The 21,405-nt window shown below is 41.1% G+C and overlaps 1 protein-coding gene across 5 annotated transcripts in view; it reads left to right on the forward strand.

The window, feature by feature from the left end:
- LOC134348459 (diacylglycerol kinase beta) overlaps window positions 1-21,405 on the forward strand; it is a 579,084-nt gene that overhangs the window by 239,231 nt on the left and 318,448 nt on the right. For all 5 annotated transcript variants that reach the window (XM_063051878.1, XM_063051881.1, XM_063051880.1 and 2 more), the window contains one exon: window positions 7,286-7,456. In XM_063051878.1, coding sequence (XP_062907948.1) covers window positions 7,286-7,456 — 171 coding nt within the window. The remainder of the gene's footprint in view (window positions 1-7,285; window positions 7,457-21,405) is intronic.

The raw sequence follows: 21,405 nt of genomic DNA on the forward strand, positions 1-21,405 counted from the left end.
GAGTGCACCACTTCCGTCCGTCAAGCAGTGCCCCGTCTGGTAACATTTCTGTGGGGTCTTGCACTGTATTATTTGGTAGGGTTCTGGCTTCTGTTTGTTGCCAGAGGTCAATCCTGTATGTTTGGGGGGATGTTCCGTGCAGCAGTTCCTCCACTGTAGCAAAGCTTTTCCTCGATTTTAGGCAGTTGGAAACTGGCACATGATGATGTAGTGGGTGCTGTGGATCTGAGTTCTCTTTACCTTTTCCAGTTTTTATTGTAATGTGTCTTCAGATCTCTGGGGGAGCAATGCCTGCAAGTCTGTAAATGACGTTAGTGGGTGGGGGTGAGTCAGGAACGTTCACGCCATGACCCTGTTAATCCGAAAGGAGACCAATCCTGACATTATGCGTCAGACCAAGTGATCCAGTGGGTGATGAAAGGATATTCCAAATAAACATGCTTTTGCAATAACAGTTCATAATTTCACATTTCTAAAGGTATAGTCTTTTGCGTGGCACTCTGTCTCTTTCAGGAGAGTGCCTCTGGACCTGTGGAGTGGTATCAGGTTTGGCAGGTGGCTTATCTAAGACAATGTTCTAGGTTTCCGATGTCACAGTGACATCATCATTGAGAGGTAAGGTCAGTGACTGTAATGTGTCCATCTTGTTGGATGCAATCAACTCAGGTGTGTTCTTCGGTTGAGCATCCAGTATCTGGTGCACATGACATCTCCATGTCTGATCTTCAACATCCACTGCGTACTTCAGTGGTCCAGTTCTTGTTGCTATCCTACCGAGTGTCCACTTTTCTTCTCGGTAATCATGCCTAGGACTTCCCGTCTCACCTCAAAGCTTCTTGCTGCTTCACTTGGCAACTGGCTGAACTGTTTATTCTGCACTTCCCTCCAGAGGTCTGGTTTCAGAAGGTCTACGGGAGATCTCAGATTCCTGTTCGTGAACAGCATTGCAGGCGTTTGATTTGTCGTCACATGAACAGACTTCCAATACACAAAAAGGAAGTTGTCCACCTTGTGCTGTAGAGAAATGTCCTCCTTGTCCATTGCTTTAATGGACTTCTCGATGATCTGGATACACATTTTAGCTAACCCATTCGTTTTTGGGTGGTGAGGAGCTACCTTGAAATGTCTGATACCATTTTTCCTCATGACCAGTTGGAATTCTTCTGATGTATATTGTGGTCCGTTATCACTCACTATTTGTTCTGGTAAGCGATTTCTAGTGAAGATAGTCCTCAGAGCAGAGACCGTCTCTGCTGAGATGGTTTACTTCATGGGTACAACCACTGGCCACTTTGAATGAGCATCCACAGCAATCAGAAACATGGAGTTTAGGAATGGTCCAGCAAAGTCATCATGTACTCTTTGCCATGGTGACGACACTCACTCCCATGGTGTAACAATGTCTGTGGGGGTGTACTTTGAACTTTGTAGCATCCGGAACAGCTTTTGGCCAAGCCTTCAATCTGTTTATCTATTCTCCGCCACCATCTTGACTGTACCCAGGTGTCCTTCATGCAGTTTTCTAATGCTCTAGTGCATAGTTTAGAGGGGACCACAACATGTGATCCACACATCAGCATTCCTTGACATACCAACAGTTGGTCTCACCTTGATGAGAACTCTGGAAACATGGGGTTACCATGAGCTGGCTGTCCTTGGATGATGATTTCATAGACTTTTGACAATATTAGTTCATTCCTTATTTCCCTTTGTAGTTCGGAATTTGTTACCAGCAACTGGTCCACCAATACAGTGTGGAACACTTCTGCTGGGTCACAGTATGAAGACTTTCCCTCTTCAGTTGCCAATAGTGGAAGATGTGACAAGCCACCAGCTTTGCTGTGTTCTTTGGTACCATTGAACGCTATGTCATCAGAGTGGGCTGCTAGGAATAGTGCCCAAAGTTGCAACCAGGTAACAGTTATCACTGGAATTCCCTTCCTGGGATTGAAATGGACACAAGGGTCTGGTGATCTGCTTAGTTTTGTGTTTGAGACATTTCATGTGGTTGTGCTTTTTGTCTGCCTTGCACACTCTATGTGAACTTGTCTTGTGACAATTTATGCAAACTCTTTCTTTGAACCAACTGTCATTTGCATCATGGGAGGACTTACCACCCATAATATTTTTGGTTTTTTCCACCATTCAGGGATATTTTGTGCATTTCACATTCTAACTTATTTTCTGTAGTTCTGTGGCATCCTTTGCTGCAGTCTCTAACAATATTGCAATGATAGATGCCTGTTCTGGGGTTAGGCCTCTTTTCAGTGCCTTTTCTATGCATGCCACATACAAACCTGACCCTTAATGCATCAGAAAGTCCATCTCTAAAGTCACAGTACTGGGAAAGTTTGTGCAGTTCTGCAAAGTATTCAGAAAGGCTTTCATCTTTTGACTGGTTCCTTTTGTAAATTCTAAATCTCTCAGCTATTACCTGCGGTTTAGAGCTCAAGTGATTTTGTAAAGTTGTAACAATTTCATTGAACATCTTGCTTGCTGACTTTTCGGTGGTTACTAAGTTGCATAAGAGACTACGTTCTTGGGCCCATTAAGCTAGGAAGCGTAGGGGCTTTCTTTTTCTCCTCCACGTTGTTTGTGATACCATACAGTTCAACCCTCTTGATATATGACTCCCAGTCTTCATTAGCACTATCAAATTCGTCAATTTTCGCACTGAAGCCATCGTCACATTATTTTTACTTTAAATTCAGTGCGTCTTTCATGTGTTCCTTTGTTAGCATCCGTGACAGCTTTCTTGTACTGTTTAGCTCTCTGTTTCGTCCCATAACTATCGGTGCAGTTCATGATATTTTCTAACATTCAGGTTGGTACTCATCACCAATTTGTTGTGTCTGTGCACGACAACATAAAAGCATGCATGCGGAAGATGGCTTTAACTGGTGTATTGTGCATACAACAGATCAATATGTAGTGCTAAGGTGGGGGGGTCATTGCTCTAAAAGAAATAGATCGTGCATTACACAAACCAATTATTTAATTGAAGTGCAAACAACAGGAATTCTGCAGATGCTGGAAATTCAAGCAACATACATCAAAGTTGCTGGTGAACGCAGCAGGCCAGGCAGCATCTATAGGAAGAGGCGCAGTCGACGTTTCAGGCCGAGACCCTTCAGGACGAAGGGTCTCAGCCTGAAACGTCGACTGCGCCTCTTCCTATAGATGCTGCCTGGCCTGCTCCGTTCACCAGCAACTTTGATGTATGTTATTTAATTGAAGTATTATTTCTCTGCAAAAAATCACAACTGTATTTTAAGAGAGTTGTTAGAATACAAACCAAAACTGGAAGTGCTGGTGTTTTAGCTCTGAGCATCAAAGTCAGTACTGGAGGGAGACTTAGAGATCTATAAAATAATGCAAAGCACACGTTTTGTAGCTGAACAATTGAGAACAATCGGATGTAGTTGAGTGCTGAGAGAGGATCGACACACTGATCTGTTTGGCAGACGGAAGAAGGGAAGGTAATCCAGTTGAGCATACTGGATGAATTGGCATAGAGATGAACTAGTCTGTAATCCATTGATGGCAGAGACCGTCATAGGGCTGAAAAGAAGGAAAACCTTAAGATTATGAACCAGGAATTGGGATGGTGAAGGACTTTTTTTTTTGAAGCTTGGAGCAGAGTACAAATAAAATTGCTTCCGTTCTACTTAATTATGGATAGCTTAGCCCAGAACAGCAGTAGCAGTTAGCCTAATGAGTTACAGCACCAGCAAACCTCAGAAAGATCAGGGTTCAACTCCAGCCGCGGTCTGTAAGCTGTGTGTATGTTCTCCACATGGGTTTCCATCAGGTACTCCAGTTTCCTTCCATATCTCAAAGATATATGAGTTGGCGTTAGTAAGTTGTGGGCATGCTATGTTGCGCCAGAGGCTTGGCGAGACTTGCGGGTTGCCCCCAGCACACTCTGTTGCTCATTGACGCAAATGCTGCATTTCACTGTACGTTTCAATGTTTCAATGTACATGTGACAAATAAAGTTCATCTTCGTACGGAAATTAAAACTTCATGTTAACATTGGTTTCATACCAGTTAAATATTTAAAATATTTTGCGTTGAGGTAGATCTATACATTTTAATTCTATTTTTACATAACTGAGGAGGGTTTTTGTCAAGTTGAGATTACATGATACTGTACTGTACATAGATAAACCTACAGTGGCAGCTGCTGGTAGAGAGCTGAATTACAAAAAGCAAGAAGTTTTTAAAGAAGTGTCATAGTTTATGATCAATGGGCAAATATTTACCTCCTTGAAGAAATGAGGACTTCATGGAGGAAATAATGGAAACCTTAGTAGAACTTGTGGCCACAGTGAGTGTGCTGTCAGTACTTGAAGATGTAAAACTAAGCCAGGTACTTGGGGGGGCGGGGGGGAAGCAAGTGATGTGATTGCAGTTCTTTGCACACCTTATTCTTTCTGCGATCCTAAATGTATTTCAAGGAGGTAATCAGAAATTGGTTCCAAGTGCTCTACATAGATATCTAGTGTATTCAGAATTATTGAGTGGGAAATAGATAGCTTCCTTGTCAAGTCTGGAGTCAGACAGGGTTGTCTAACCTCCCCTGTCTAGTTAGAGTGTTGCATTGAACCCTTTACTATATGCATCAGGAAAGACAAGAGAATCAGAGGGATGGCTTTGTCTGGCATTGGAAACACTCAAATAAAAACTCTGTACATGGACGATGTCACTATTTTTTGGTTGAACCTACCATTTTGCAGATTTATCAGCATCTGGAGCGAATTTGAGTTTGTATCCACAGCTGAAATCAACTGTAGAAAGAGCGAGGCTGTGCTCTTTGGTAATTGGCCCAACTGATCCAGTGACCTCTTCATAATCAGGCATGACTACCTGAAGGTGCTGGGATCTGGTTCAGAGGAGCTGAGGTATCTTAACAAGAATTGGCTGGAGCGGATTGGAAAGGTTGAACAAAAACTGGGTCTGTGGAAATGGCCTTCTCAGTCAGTAACTGGGATGAACTTGGTCATCAGGTGCAGTATACTCAGGGCTGATGTACTTTGTTCCTCACTCCTCTGCCTCAGAAGTCACCTGGAACATCTGGTACATCTGGGAATCTAATGGATCACATTGCACATGTCTCCAGAGAATAAGGGCATAAGTATACCCAAAGTTGCACTCATCCTAATGACCACCTTTGCCTGCGGCTGTACCAGGCAGTGTGTGGATCCCAAGTACTGTATGTAAACACCAAGTGTCATTAGATGTCAAGATTCCACCTTTCCCTGATGTTGTGAAAAATAGGCCTGTCCCCCCTGCTGCACAAATCCTAGTCAGCTGAACATTGCCCATTACCTGTCGACTGTGGGAGAGTTCTTTCAACTAAATAGCTTTGACCCCAAGTCCATCAGGCAGTTGTCAGCACAGTGTACTGCAGACACTGTGGGACAGGGACACTCTGGATTCTGTGAGTTTCTCCCATGAGCAAACAGTCCAAACCATCTGCAGAATGTCTCATCACAAGCACCAAGATCCTGCCCATCCGGCAGTGAGAGATGCCCTCCCAGTCGGAGCCTTCCTCTGCAGACAACATATCACCCTCAATGCAAGCTGCTCAGTGCAGTTGCATGGGGAATTGCCAGTCACCCAGCTCTTTGCAGCCTGTGGATTTGCTAAAAGTATGTGGAGATGGGTGCAAGTGTAGCAGCTGTGTATCAGAGGGCTCTCTGTTCATGAAAGCACACAACAAGGCTGAAAGGTCATCCACTCAGTGAAGCACAGACACCCTTTGATCTGCCTGACTCTTGTTAGGCTTTCAGCATAGAGAGACGTGTGGAAGGAAATTCTGCAGACTGGCACAGTCTAGGCTGCAGATATATTCACTGAAGCTTGGTGCAGGATCTGTGGTGAAGGGTGACAGTGTAGGCTTCTTCCACTACTGCTCATGGAGAGGCAGATTTGGGTAGGGAAGCTCCTTGAGCAATGAGAATTGTATCACCTCAGAGTCACGTATGTGGCAACGGTGCTATGTTTGTTTGTATTGCTTTTCTTTGAAGTTTACACCACTGAATGCAACGGCCATGAAGCAAAAAGGTAATAGTGCTCTTTCTTCCTTTGTATATTTTTAATCATGAATAAAGTCTTTGAGATAGTAATAACGGTGGCTGCCACACTGCAAAATCAAACCAGATAATGTAATGAAACCGTGTTTGCAAGCACCTTTCATCTTCATGATAACCAAAGATAGTTACAATGTTGTCAATGACCTTCAAGAATGTGCCTGTTGAAGTTGACGTCAGTAATGATCTGATAGTTGGTAGGCTTTCCATTTTTGGAAGCATTAATGCAATCCAGTCTCTGCCAAGTTATATTTCTATGATTAAATTTCATTCTTGCATTCTTCCTTGGGCAATGAGGGGATAAACAAACCACCACGAGATCACATCAGCTGCATCGTAATGGGATTCCATTCCAGCTCACCACTGTATCAGTGGATAAAAATCAGCATCAGGTTTAAAAGTTTTTTAGGTTGGTCATTCGTAGGCAAAGCAAATGGCATTTGAAATTACATGGCTGTGCTGGGGTTGCTGCCTGGAATATCCTCTCACTGTCCTAGTGTGCTCAGTGGTGTTGGGGTCCATCTCACTGACACCCCTCCCCACCCCACGGATAAGACTTTGTCTTTGTTCAAATCTACAGCTGAATTTAACATGGTTTTAATGTTTCTTTAAATCAAAAAACTATCAAAATTGATGAAAGTAATTTAAAAATGTAAAATAATTAACATGAGAAAATTTGCAGATGTTGGAAATCCAAAGCAGCACACACAAAATATTGGAGGAACTCAGCAGATCAGGCAGAATCTTTGGAACTGAATAAACTGTTGACGATTTAGGCAGAGACCCTTCTTCAGGAAATGTAAAAAACTAGTTTTATACTGATCTGAAATCCTATAATCCCTATTGAAATGAGGCTTTGGAAGCTGCTTCAGGGGAAATCTGATGACTGGTGTAAATGAGTGTTCCAATAAGACTGATCTGTGCTAATGGAGTCCAAGAGGAGGCCAGAGGTAGATTCAATCGCTGCCTTTCCGCAGTTTCAGAGTTTATCAGTAAGTCCAGGAGTTCTATGCTTCACAGTGAATGGATCTAAGTTTGAGACTTAGTTCAATTTGAGTAGCTAAATTTATGATTAAATCATTTCATAATCAAATTGTCTGTCCTATTAAATCCCAAGCTTTCCCCAACCCATGCTCAAACTTCTCACTCTCTCGAACAGTTAAGGTTAATTCAACATTTGTATTTCACAGGTACAAAAAGTTTAGACAAGAAGATGAATTTATCATTTAAGAAGAATCACAGCCCTCTGAAGACACCACCCCATGTGCCACAGTCCCAGATGCCACAAGTGGTCTACCTAAAGGATATTGTCTGTTATCTGTCACTGTTGGAGCGAGGAAGAGCTGAGGATAAGCTGGAGTGTAAGTTAAACATTGTTGACCTTTATCAGAATCAAAGAGTTGGGCGGTTGTAATATGACTTCTTTCTAGAAAGAAGAAATCAGTAATTTTCCACATTGCATCTACAGTATATAGTAGATTAAATGCTGCTGATTTTCCCCAAAGGGTTTCGTTATCAAGAAGTATTGGATATAGAATAAGTTGAGAAAAGGATCAATATGACCTTAGTTTTAGTTTTAGTCTTCACCAGCTTTGAAATTGTGTTTTACTATTGTCCTATCACAATGCCTGACCAGTAATTCTGGGCTTTGTTCATGTGTAATCTCCCCACAGATCTGCTAGATCTTATATAATTCTGTGTGTAACATTGAATCAGCAGCTGGTGTTTTCACTCATAACTGTGATGTATAGTTTAACGAAGAATAATTGGAGCAGTTGAAACAGAAAATATTTATGGGAAAAGTGTTGGATTCACTTGAAGGAGATTAAAAAGTCACATCTCAGTAATGTGCTTACACACTTCCATGAAACTTCACAATAACAGAATTTAAATACTTTTCTGTAAGTTCCTTTTTGCTACTCCATGAATTAAGCTGCAGTTTGAGAAGGTAGTAAATTTGCAATTGTCAGCCAGAAGGAGGGCCGGGAGAATGATTGGAGCATGAAAATGGGCCTATATGATTGAGTCCACAATTTTATTCGTTATATTATCTTTTTCAGCCTGAAAATCAAAAATTGGAGTTGGTGTCTGTCCCACAATTATTAATACATATTGGATGATTTGATTTTTGAGCTGTAGTAATATATTGTATTTTCTGTCATTAAAACTTGTACTTGTATAGATTAGAAATCTTTTGCTGGGCATCCAAGATTACTTTAAGTAGACAAATGATGAAATGGCCAAGCCATTCTGTGTTTGACCAGTTTGGGTGAACTGTCTTTTCTCTAGTCTGCTGGCTGAGGCAGTTCAGAAATGATGACTTTTCCTGTTCCAGTCATATTTGGCAAGGAGAAGCCAAAATGAATTCTTAAATCTAAACAAGGAATCAACTGACAGTTTAATGATAAATTCTGCTCTATTTTAGTACTGAAGCTCATAGTTTGCTGTCATGCATTGCTATATATAAACTCTATACTCTCATCAAAATCATTTCACCAATAACTGTAGTGAATGTTTTAAAATCTGCATTATAAACCAAACTGCCATCCAAATCTATTGCGAGGACTATTTTAATTAGTTCAATCATTTGTTGATTTTTGGGTAAAACAATGTTTCCAAGAACCAGTGGTATTAATGTATGTTCCAATATACAGTATTGACTTCGTATTTTCACATCATTTCTGCTAACATTGTCAAAGATAAGTTTCATAAATTAAATTTGATTGTTACTGTGCTAATTGATTTTACAGCCAAGCCTAATTCAGAACATTCACAGGAAGAGAATTAATAATCAATTATGTAAATATGAACTAGGGGAACAAACTTTTAATAAAGGCTAAGTGTGATTGAAGACAGAGTTTTTCAATAATCACAAAGTGGTTGGATGAAGGTTCTTCTTCTTCTTCTTGCGCCCTTAACTCCTGGTGGAGTCGTCGGGGTGCCGTCCTGACGAGCTTTGCACCAGCTTTTTGGTGTGCTCATCATGCGGGGTGTCTTGGGCACCTGAAACCTGGCGGAGCCCATCCCTCTCCAGGTTTGACCATAGCCGATTTCCTCCCAAGAAGGTGGCTCGCCACGGTCACAAACACGTGGCTGTTATAGTTCATCTGAGAACCTCTCCGTCCCGGCCGGTGACTTCATTATGGAAGTCATTCGCCCAGTGGTGCCATGTTAACACCACCCCCTCACGTGGTTTAGCCTGTCAGCTGAAGCGGTTTACCAGGGTGTGGTGCTTGGAGCCAACACATGAGAGATTTAGGAGATGGATGAGGACCAGTGATGCCCATCCACCCTGTCTGGTAGGGAGCAGCATGCCAGACATCAAAGGCACTACCTGTATCCAGAGCCCCCTATACCCCATGGATGAAGGTAGTGCAGTTCAAATCAAACTGAGTTTATTGTTCACAAGTATGGTGAAGTAACAATGGAGAACTTGCAGCAGGATCACAGGCACAAAAGTACAGATAACACACTTTATAAATTATACAGAAATTGTCCAACACAAAGAGAGAAATAAAAAGTGTAAAAACAAGACATTAATGCAAAAAAAGAACATTATAACAGGCAAGTCCTTGGTAGTGCTGGATATAGTAAATAGATGAGTTCATTATTGGTTACCAAAAAGTACTTTATAAAATATTACTTGCAAGCCTGGTTAACAAATGATGCCTAGAGGATAAAAGCTGAGATAGCAAAGCATATTTTTCCCAGACTAGAGTGATGCAAAGACCACTGCCTGATAAATGTTATTGTTGATTAATATTCATGTCTTGGGGTTACCAACCATAATTTCAAAGTTTGCAAATGATACAAAGCCTGGAAATAGAGCAAACAGAGAATGAAATGGAGAGGACATTGTCTGGCTTGTAGGCTGGTTTGCTAAAGCTGTTGGGGAGGGTTTAAACTAATCTGGCAGGCGGATGAGAACCAGAGTGATAGGGCTGAGGATAGGGATGTTGGTTTACAAGCAGAGGCAGTGTTTAGTGAGACTCTCAGGAAGGATAGGCAGATAATTGGGCAGAATTGCAGTGAGTGGGATGAGTTGCAGTGTAACGGGAACAAAATTGAAAAGGGTGATGAATACAGGACTGGAAGAGTTACATTTGAATGCACGCGGTATATAAAATAAGGTAAATGATCTTGTATTGTAGTTAATGATTGGCAGGTATGGTGTTGTGGGTATCATGGAGTCATGGTTGAAAGACAATTGTAGTTAAGGATACACAATCTATCAAAAAGACAGGCAAGTAGACAGAGGAGATGGAATGACTCTACTGGTAGAAAATTAAATCAAATCTTTAGAAAGAGATGACATAGGATCGGAAGGTGTAGAATACCTGTGGGTAGAGTTAAGAAACCGCAAAGGTGAAAAGACCCTGATGGAAGTTATTTACAGGCCTCTGAAAAATAGCTAGGATGTCGTCTAGAAATTAGAGTGGGGGATAGAAAAAGCAATGTAACGTTAGTCATGGGGGATTTCAGTATGCAGAAAGATTGGGAAAATCAAGTTGATGCTGGATCCCATTTGAGGTGGCTTTTTGGAGCAGCTTGTGGTTGAGCCTACTAGGGGGTCAGCAATTCTGGATTGGATTTGTGTAATGAACCGAATATGATTAGGGAGCTTAAGGTGATCATTATACAATAGAGTTCGCCCTACAATTTGAGAGGGAGAAGCTAAAGTCCGATGTAACAATATTACAGTGGAGTAAGGGTATTTACAGAGGCATGCGAGAGGAGCTGGCCAAAGTTGATTGAAAGGAGACTCTAGCAGGGATGACGGCAGAACAATAATCGCCGGAGTTTCTGGGAGCAATTCGGAAGGTGCAGGATAGATATATCTCAAAGAAGAGGAAATAATCTAAAGGAAGGAAAAGCCAAAGCAGGAGCATATAATTGAGCAAAAGTTAGTGGGAGGTTAGGATTGAGAATTTTTTAAAAACCAACAGAAGGTAATTGAAAATCATAAAGGGGGAAAGATGAAATATGAAGGTAAGTTGGTCAATAATATCAAAAATGATACCTGTTGCGTGAATGAAGTCACTGGATTAAAGTACTGAAAGTTATGAAGCAGCTTTTTGATTCGACACCACAAAGTACCTCTGGCATCATATGGAGACACTTTTGGTCGAAAGGTCTGCCTGGCCCAACGTTAGCCTCGATGTTTTATGTGCTGAACCAAAAAAGGGGAATTCCATATTTACAATGTATGGACAATGCTTTCTTTGAAACTACACACAAATGTCACACCTCCCAATTCATACACACATTACAAACACCTAGATGAATTTTAATCAGCATTGTCTGGTCTGGAATTCACAGCTTTTAGGAACCCATTTTTCAGAGTTGCAGTCCAAATTAAATCCACAATGTACACTCATACCAGAAGTCATTTGTTAAATGTCAATGTGCTCAACCCAAAAATTGCTCTAACAATACCAAAAGTTTTTTCAGATATATAAAGAATGTAAGAGAGTAGATATTGGACTGTGGAAGAAGACACTGGAGAGATAAGAATGGGGACAAGGTAACGGCAGACAAACTGAATAAGTATTTTAGAAACATAGAAACATAGAAAATAGGTGCAGGAGTAGGCCATTCGGCCCTTCGAGCCTGCACCGCCATTTATTATGATCATGGCTGATCATCCAACTCAGAACCCAGCCTTCCCTCCATACCCCCTGACCCCTGTAGCCACAAGGGCCATATCTAACTTCCTTTTAAACATAGCTAATGAACTGGCCTCAACAGTTTGCTGTGGCAGAGAATTCCACAGATTCACCACTCTCTGTGTGAAGAAGTTTTTCCTAACCTCGGTCCTAAAAGGCTTCCCCTCTATCCTCAAACTGTGACCCCTCGTTCTAGACCTCCCCAACATCGGGAACAATCTTCCTGCATCTAGCCTGTCCAATCCCTTTAGGATCTTATACGTTTCAATCAGATCCCCCCTCAATCTTCTAAATTCCAACGAGTACAAGCCCAGTTCATCCAGTCTTTCTTCATATGAAAGACCTGCCATCCCAGGAATCAATCTGGTGAACCTTCTTTGTACTCCCTCTATGGCAAAGATGTCTTTCCTCAGATTAGGGGACCAAAACTGCACACAATACTCCAGGTGTGGTCTCACCAAGGTCTTGTACAACTGCAGTAGTACCTCCCTGCTCCTGTACTCGAATCCTCTCGCTATAAATGCCAGCATACCGTTCGCCTTTTTCACCGCCTGCTGTACCTGCATGCCCACTTTCAATGACTGGTGTATAATGACACCCAGGTCTCGTTGCACCTCCCCTTTTCCTAATCGGCCACCATTCAGATAATAATCTGTTTTCCTATTTTTGCCACCAAAGTGGATAACTTCACATTTATCCACATTAAATTGCATCTGCCATGAGTTTGCCCACTCACCCAACCTATCCAAGTCACCCTGCATCCTCTTAGCATCCTCCTCACTGCTAACACTGCCACCCAGCTTCGTGTCATCCGCAAACTTGGAGATGCTGCATTTAATTCCCTCATCCAAGTCATTAATATATATTGTAAACAACTGGGGTCCCAGCACTGAGCCTTGCGGTACCCCACTAGTCACCGCCTGCCATTCTGAAAAGGTCCCGTTTATTCCCACTCTTTGCTTCCTGTCTGCTAACCAATTCTCCACCCACACCAATACCTTACCCCCAATACCGTGTGCTTTAAGTTTGCACACTAATCTCCTATGTGGGACCTTGTCAAAAGCCTTTTGAAAATCCAAATATACCACATCCACTGGTTCTCCCCTATCCACTCTACTAGTTACATCCTCAAAAAATTCTATGAGATTTGTCAGACATGATTTTCCTTTCACAAATCCATGCTGACTTTGTCCGATCATTTCACCGCTTTCCAAATGTGCTGTTATCACATCCTTGATAACTGACTCCAGCAGTTTCCCCACCACCGACGTTAGGCTAACCGGCCTATAATTCCCCGGTTTCTCTCTCCCTCCTTTTTTAAAAAGTGGGGTTACATTAGCCACCCTCCAATCCTCAGGAACTAGTCCAGAATCTAACGAGTTTTGAAAAATTATCACTAATGCATCCACTATTTCTTGGGCCACTTCCTTAAGCACTCTGGGATGCAGACCATCTGGCCCTGGGGATTTATCTGCCTTCAATCCCTTCAATTTACCTAACACCACTTCCCTACTAACATGTATTTCGCTCAGTTCCTCCATCTCACTGGACCCTCTGTCCCTTACTATTTCTGGAAGATTATTTATGTCCTCCTTAGTGAAGACAGAACCAAAGTAATTATTCAATTGGTCTGCCATGTCCTTGCTCCCCATAATCAATTCACCTGTTTCTGTTTGCAGGGGACCTACATTTGTCTTTATCAGTCTTTTCCTTTTTACATATCTATAAAAGCTTTTACAGTCCGTTTTTATGTTCTCTGCCAGTTTTCTCTCATAATCTTTTTTCCCCTTCCTAATTAAGCCCTTTGTCCTCCTCTGCTGAACTCTGAATTTCTCCCAGTCTTCACTGTGGAAGACAGTAGTATGGCAGAAGTTCGAGAGTGTTAAGGAGCAGTAGTGAGTGCAGTTGCTATTACTAGGGAGGTGGTGCTTAGGAAACTGAAAGGTCTAAAGCGGACTTGATGGACTACACACCAGTCTTCTCAAAGAGGTAGCTGAAGAGACTGTGGAGGCATTAGTAATGAGCTTTCAATAATCAATGGATTCAGGCATGGTTCCAGATGACTGGAAAATTGCAAAAGTCACTGCAGTCTTCAAAAAGGGAGGGAAGCAGAAGAAAGGAAAGTATAGGCCAGTTAGCCTGACCTCAGTGGTTGGGAAGATGATGAAGTTGATTGTAAAGGATGTGGTTTTGGGGTACTTGGGGGCACATGACAAAATAGGCCAAAGTCAGCATGGTTTTCTGAAGGGAAAATCTTGCCTAACAAGTTTGTTGGAATACTTTGAAGAAATAACAAGCAGGAGAGACAAAGGAGAATTGGTGGATATTATGTACTAGGATTTTCAGAAGGCCTTTGACAAGGTGCCGCACATGAGCCTGCTAAACAAGGTAAGAGCCCAGGGTATTACAGGAAGCTACTAGCATGAGTAGAGCATTAGCTGATTAACAAGAAGGAAAGAGTGGGAATAAAATGATTCTATTTGGATTGACTGCCGGCAACTAACGATAATCCACAGGGGTCTGTGTTAGGACTGCTTCCTTTTACGTTGTATGTCAATGAATGGTGAAATTGATGGTTTTGTGGCCAAGTTTGCAGATGATATGAAGGGAGGTAGAAGGGCAACTGGTGTGGAGGAAGCAGAGAGACTGCCAGAGACAGATTAGGAGAATGGGCAAAGAGGTGACAGATGGAATGAAGTGTCAGGAAGTGTATGGTCATGCACTTTGGTAGAAGGAATAAACACATAGACTATTTTCTAAATCGGGAGAAAATTAAAAAGTCCAAGGTGCAAAGGATTTGGGAGTCCTTGTGTAGGACTCCCTCAAAGTTAAGTTGCAGGTTGACTCTGTGGTGAGGAAGGCAAATGCAATGCGAGCATTCATTTTGAGAGGACTAGAAAATAAACGCAAGAATTGATGCTGAGGCTGTATGAGATACTGGTGAGGCCACACTTGGAGTATTGTGAGCAGGTTTGGGCCTATTATTCAAGAAGGGATGTGCTAACTTTGGAGAGGATTCAGAGGACATTCACAAGAACGATTCCAGGAATGAAAGGGTTATCATATGAGCAGTGATTAAGTGCTCTGAGCCTGCTCGAATTTAGAAGAATGAGAGGGATCTCATTGAAACTTATCAAATGTTGAAAGGCCCAGATAGTGTGAATGTGAAGAGGATGCTTCATTTGGTGGAGGAGTGGAGAACCAGGAGGCACAACCTCAAAATAGAGGGACATCCATTTTGAACAGAGATGAGGAGGAACTTCTTTAGCCAGAGGGTGATGAATCTGTGAAACTTGTGGCACAGGTGACTGTGGAGGCTAGGCCACTGGGTGCATTTAAGGCAGAGGTTGATAGGTTCTTGATTAGTCAGGGTGTGAAAGGTTATGGGGAGAAGGCAGGAGAATGAGGTTGAGATGAAAATGGATCAGCCATAATGAAATGACGGAATAGACTCATTGTGCCGAATGGCCTAATTCTGCTCCTGCATCTTATTGTTTTTAGAAAAGCGTATCTGTGGCAGATGAAATTCAGAAGGGAGGTTTACATCTTGGTTGGGGGAATAAGAGAAAATATACATTAAACAATACCATTATGAAGAGTGTGTAAGGTCCACAATGTTAGTGCGTAAATTTTTAAAGGTGGCAGGACAAGTTAGCCAAAACAGATCTGAATGAAGCATATCCAATCTTGAAATTGTATTTATAAAGGCATAAGGGTGGCGCAGTGGCATAGTGGTTAGAGTAATGCTTTACAACGTGAACAATCAGGGTTTAGTTCCTGCTGCTGTTTGAAAGGTGTTTGTACAGTACGTTCTCCCCATGTTTGCATTGGTTTCCTCCTGGTGCTCCGGTTTCCTCTCACATCCCGGACATACGAGTTGTGGGTATGCTACATTGACGGCGGAAGTAAGGCAACATTTGCAGGCTGCCCCCAGCACATCCTCGGGTTGTCTTGGTTGTTAACACAAATGCTGTTTTGCCTTGTACCTGTATGCTTCGATGTATATGTGACAAATAACGCTCATCTTTAAATAAAATGAAACAGAACCAAATGGTTACAATACACCAATAAAAAAATAATTTGTCCAGTTCTGGCTAGAAATATTGTGGCTAACTCTGGGTACTGCACATTGAAAGGTTTGCTGAGAGAGAGGAGAAAAAGAAAGGAGTTTAATAAAATGATTCTAGTGATAAGGATTCAGAGTTAGGTGGAGAAACTGCTTGTTTTCAGTACTATGAGGAGCATAACAGCTTAGCATCTTTTAAATCAGAATGGGGTAGATGCAGTAAATAACTAGAAACTGTATTCAGTGACTGAGGGGGTTGAGAACCTGAAAAGATTTTAAATGATGCGCAAAAGAACATGGGTTTCGTTGAATACCTCGCACTCAGAATGTACTTCCTGTTGGGGTGATAGGCACAGTTCAAGTAGACGAATTCTGAAGGGATTTAGGTTAACATCTTGAAAAGGAAAATAGTTCTAAATGTATGGGGAAGGCAGGAGTGTGTACCAGCACCTCTTAAAGAGTAAACTGTCAGTGGGTTGAATAGCATCCTCCTGGGCAGTTTTATTCTAAGGTTGATGCAGGATTATAAATAGTTCATATAATCATCCAGATCATATGCAAATCCAATTGAAATGCAAATTGTACGTACTCATTTGTCTTTGGCGAGAACAAAAATAAATTATCGGAAGATACCTAATCTCGTCTCACATGCCAGGTTGTTTTTCTGAAAATATTTGCTGATGTGTTTAGCTTAAATCCTGAAAATGTGTTTCCACCAGCTGGTTTCAGGCAAAAGGGAATGAAAGTGGTTCATACTCCTAATGTTAAATCGTAGCGATTACCCTTTTGCAATACTCAATGGGAAGCAGCCAGCGTCTTCTGCTTGGTAAGACTTGGATGTAAAACTATTTTTGTCATATGTAATAAGATAGTGAAACTCTTCGTTTTGCCTGCCATCCATACAGATCATTGTGCTACAGCAGGACATTGAGTTAGCACGATGAGGGAAAACAATGCAGAGTAAAGTTTAATGGTTACAGAGAAAGTGCAGTGCAATCAGACGGTAAGGCGCAAGGCCATAATGTGATGGATTATGAGGTCAAGAGTCTCTCTTATTGTACTAGGGAACTGTTCAAAAGTCTTAAAAAAGGGGGATAGAAGCTGTCCATGAGCCTGGTTGTATGTGCTTTAAGGCTTTTGTATCTTCCACCTGAAGGGAGGTGGGGTAAAGTAGAGAATGGCCAGAATAGGAGAGGTCTTTGATTATATGGCTATTTTAATGAGGCAGTGCAGAGTATAGACTGACTTCTTGGAGGGTTTCCTGGTTTCCATGATACTGATCTGTGTCCACAACTGTGTGGTTTCTTGTGGCATTGCACAGGGAATGCATGTTAATGACAGCTGGACATGGCCTCACAATGAAGTCAACAAAAAGTCTTTAGCAGCTGCCACACTGCTCCCTGGAGAAGTCTACAGCTTGAACCAACTCTATGCACACAGAACTCCTGTAGAGTTGTTGCAACAGCAAAAGAAAATCAGCATACCGAACCGTAGGTAATTCGTCGTCCCTTCCAGGGGTTCAGCCTCCTGCTTGTTGTGTGCAGCTCAACAGAATAACACCAAAGCAACAAACAACAAAGATGAAATGTTGAGCTCCCAAATGTGAGAGCTCAGTTATAAGGTTCCAACTACATATTTCCCAGTGGCTTAGCTTGTAGAGCTGCTGCCTCATACCAGCAATGGCCCAGGTTGGATTGTGATTTCTGATGCTGTCTGTGTGGAATTTGCACGTTCTCATGTTGGTCCCCCCCCCCCCGTACTCCAGTTTCCTCCCACAGGGTTGGTTTACTAATTGGCTACTATAAATTGCCCCTAGAGTGCAGAAGAGTAACAGAATTTAGAGAGAGCTGATGGGAATGTGGGAAAAATAATGGAATTGTATAGGATTAGTGTAAAGGAGGGCTTGGTGGTCAGCATGGACATGGTATGCTGAATGGAAAGGCGACTGAATCCAGTGGTCCTATTGTATTGAAAACCTGTTGGTCAGATTTTGGGCTTTCACAGCTGTATTCTCCAGAAAATGTGTGGTGGACAGGGAGAATGTAATTGTGTAAGAGCTACCTTTTTTTTTTATCCTTGTGCAGAAGTGAAGTGCTTTAAACAGTTTCAGTTATCTCAGTTCAATTTATTTTTGCATCCAGTTGAAAATTACTGAAACAGGAATAGATAGACATGGAAACAAAGATTATTAGAAAAAGATGTATTTCAATTGCAATTCTTCCACTGGATCATGAAGCTTTAGCAGAGAGAAATGGTTTTAAAAGAGAGCAGTTATTTATCCTTGCTTGACATGATGTGATTCCTGAAGAACTGCAGAGAAGGAATAACAATGCCAGTTTCAGTGTTTCAAGAATTATCCAAGACTGTTTTACTTGCACTACTTAATATATTTTAGGTTAGATTAGATTAGCATTTGTCTTACATTAACCTTTGAAAAGCTGTGATGTCAGTTATCAAAATATCATTTGTGGTATAATGCTGAGAGGTGATATTGGCACTATTAAATAGATTCCTCTTATGGTTTCTGTGTGCTTATTGACCTCACAATCCATCTTGATATGACCTTTCCCCTTATTGTCTGCCTGTGCTGATCTTTTTTCCGTAGCTGTTACACTTTAGCCTGCACTTGGTTGTCGTTTTACCTTGTATGCACCTTCAATAGACTGTGTAATGAATTGATCTGTATGAACAGTTTGCAAGACGAGCTTTTCACTGTACTTTGGTCCATGTGACAATAATAAAACAATTCCAATTCTTGAATTATCAAGAGGGTTTTGACGAATAAAATGGCGACTGTTGGCACTTTTATTGAAGAAAATGTGGTTGTGCAAATTATCTTGTCGGCCTTTGCTATGGAGGGTGTTGGAAGAAGCTTGAGAATTTATGAAGTGCCATGCCACAGTTTTCTTTCATTTCTGATCCCAGAGCAGATCCATTGACATTTCTAGGCATTAGCTACTTGGAAGTGGCCTTGTATGATTCATTTTGGTAATCTGCCTCTAAAATAAAAGCATACTGAAAATAGGACTAGCTGTCAATGTTTATCACTTAAATTTCTCAACACTGATTTCAAACCTGAGTTGTTTTCATTTATACTTCCATGTTTTTTATGTTTTGCTTCAGTTTAATAGTGAGGCAGAGGGTACATTGGACAACTTGGCTGCATGAAATATGCCTCATAGTTGCCATATATTGTGCAAATCTCAAGCTCAGTTCAAAGTTCTGTCATAAATAAAAGCTACATTTATGCCATGTAACCAGTATTTAGTTCAAAATAAAGGGTACATCAATTATATTCAATATATGCACAAGAATTTTAATGCTGATATTGTTGCTCTGGATATATCTGTTCTTCAGAAATTTGTTAGACTTGGATTTGGAGGTGACCATACCGCCACAAAATGTGCATTTATTGTGTTTTTGACTTTGAGTTAAATTTGCTGTAACCTGCTGTGAACTACAGTGACAATGGAGGCAACATGGAAATTGATGATAATAATCCAATTTAAAATGTGTAGACTGATAGTTACATGCAGCATCACAGAGTCTGCCATTTCATGCCTGACCAGAGAAGTTTGCCTTGCAATGCAGTGGATTTGTTGCACAAATAGAAGGGAACCACAAGAAGTTGGAGAAGCTGATGTCTGCTAACACCCCTCCAACAGCCTACCTTCCCTGCTAATGCTCGCCCTAGGACAAAATAGTAACTCACTATCTATGATTTTTGCATTAAGTTTTAATTTTAGATAGTAGAGGATGCTTTTTCCTTTACTCTGCTGTCACATCCAATTTTTTTAAACATTTAAGGTTTGAAATATGTTTGCACTTTCCACTTGTAAATACGTCTGAACACAGAGAATTAATCTCACCTTTTGTGTATTAAATGTACACCTACTGCAGATAAAGGAAATGAAATTGATTTGTTTTATTCCAGAGGGGTACCACCGCAATCAGCATGGGATTATCATACTGTAGAGAAGGCAAGCAATCAAAGCACATTGCAGAAGTTAGTCGATTGTGATTTAAAATCTGACTTGGTCAAGCAATACTTAAAATGTTAGTCAAATAAGGCATTAGATGTTTTAAAATATGTATTATTACAATTATATTAATATAAGGTTACAACATTAAGAATATTAATGTTATTTAAACATTTCTATGAACTACAAACACGAGAAATTCTATAGATGCGGGATATCCAAAAAAGTGTCAGACAGCATCAATGGAAAAGAACAAACAGTCGAGGTTTCAGGCCAAGATGCTTCTTCGGGACTGAGAAGGAAGGGGGAAGATGCCAGAATGAAAAGGTGGGGTGAGGGAAAAGAGGCTAGCTGGAAGGTGATAGGTGAAGCCATGTGGGTGGGAAAGGTCAAGGGCTGGAGAGAAAAAAAATGTGATAAAGAGTGGAGAGTGGACCATAGGAGAAAGGGAAGGAAGAGAAAGCCAGGGAGAAGTAATTGGTCAGAGTGGAGAATAGAGGAAAGGGGTAGGGGCTGGAAGTAGAAATTGATATTCATACCATCATTTTGGAGGTTACAGAATATAACGTGCTGCTCCTCCACTCTTCTTGGCACAAGAGGAGGCCATGGATCGATGTGGCAAAATGGAAATGAGAAGCAGAATTAAAACGTTTGGCCATGTTGGAATGGGTTCGGCTCTTAGAAATTTCTACTATACGATTTATTTTATTTCTGTTACTTTCTGTGCCAGAAAATAGGAGGATCTTTTGAAATCCTTTTGTTGGTAGATGTGGGAATGAGTTAAAAATGAAGACTTATTTAGAAGGCATTACAAATGATGTGATATATCAACACTGAGATTTCACATTGTTTGTAATATCTCCGTTTAATCCAGAATTCCTCACAGGAATCATACATTTTCTCTTTGTGTTTCCTCTTCTGTCACAAATTTAAGAGGAACTTGGATTAGTACGTGGTTGGGAGTGGTATGGAGGGTTATGATCCAGGTGCAACTCAATGGGACTAGTAGAATAATCGTTTGTCATAGACTAGCTGGGCTGAAGGGCCTGTTTCCATGCTGTAGTGCTCTATGACTCTACATTTCATCTCCCTCAGTGCACATATACCTCATTAGTTGTAGGAATTAATACATTTGTTTGTGTTCTTTCACATGGGATAAATAAGATGTAGTGAAATATTAAAATGAGAATTTCTTCACCTGTAACTTTAAAAATATCCATAACAGTTATGTATCCCTTTTAATATCATAAAATGTCCCAGGGCATTGGGCAATATTGTTACTGACTGAGAATTAAATCACATCCACTTTTAAGGAGCAAAGAAAGACAGCGAAATTTAGGAGGGAGTTCCTAAGTTTAAGGTCTATGAACTGGAAAGTCTAATCATCGTTGTAGAGGGGTTAAATGAATAGATGCATGATGGGCCAGAATGAAGGAGTACCGTGACCTTGTGTAGTAGATATTATGGCAGTACTTCAATTGCCAAGGCTGCTGGAGGGATTTGAAAATAAGGAAGAGAATTTTAAAGTATAGGTGTTGCCTGATCAGGAAAACCTAGACTGTAAAATTCTGTGTCAGCATTTCTAGGTTATAGTTAAA

The sequence above is a fragment of the Mobula hypostoma genome, chromosome 6 (assembly GCF_963921235.1).
Source record: "Mobula hypostoma chromosome 6, sMobHyp1.1, whole genome shotgun sequence".
Lineage (NCBI taxonomy): Eukaryota > Metazoa > Chordata > Chondrichthyes > Myliobatiformes > Myliobatidae > Mobula > Mobula hypostoma.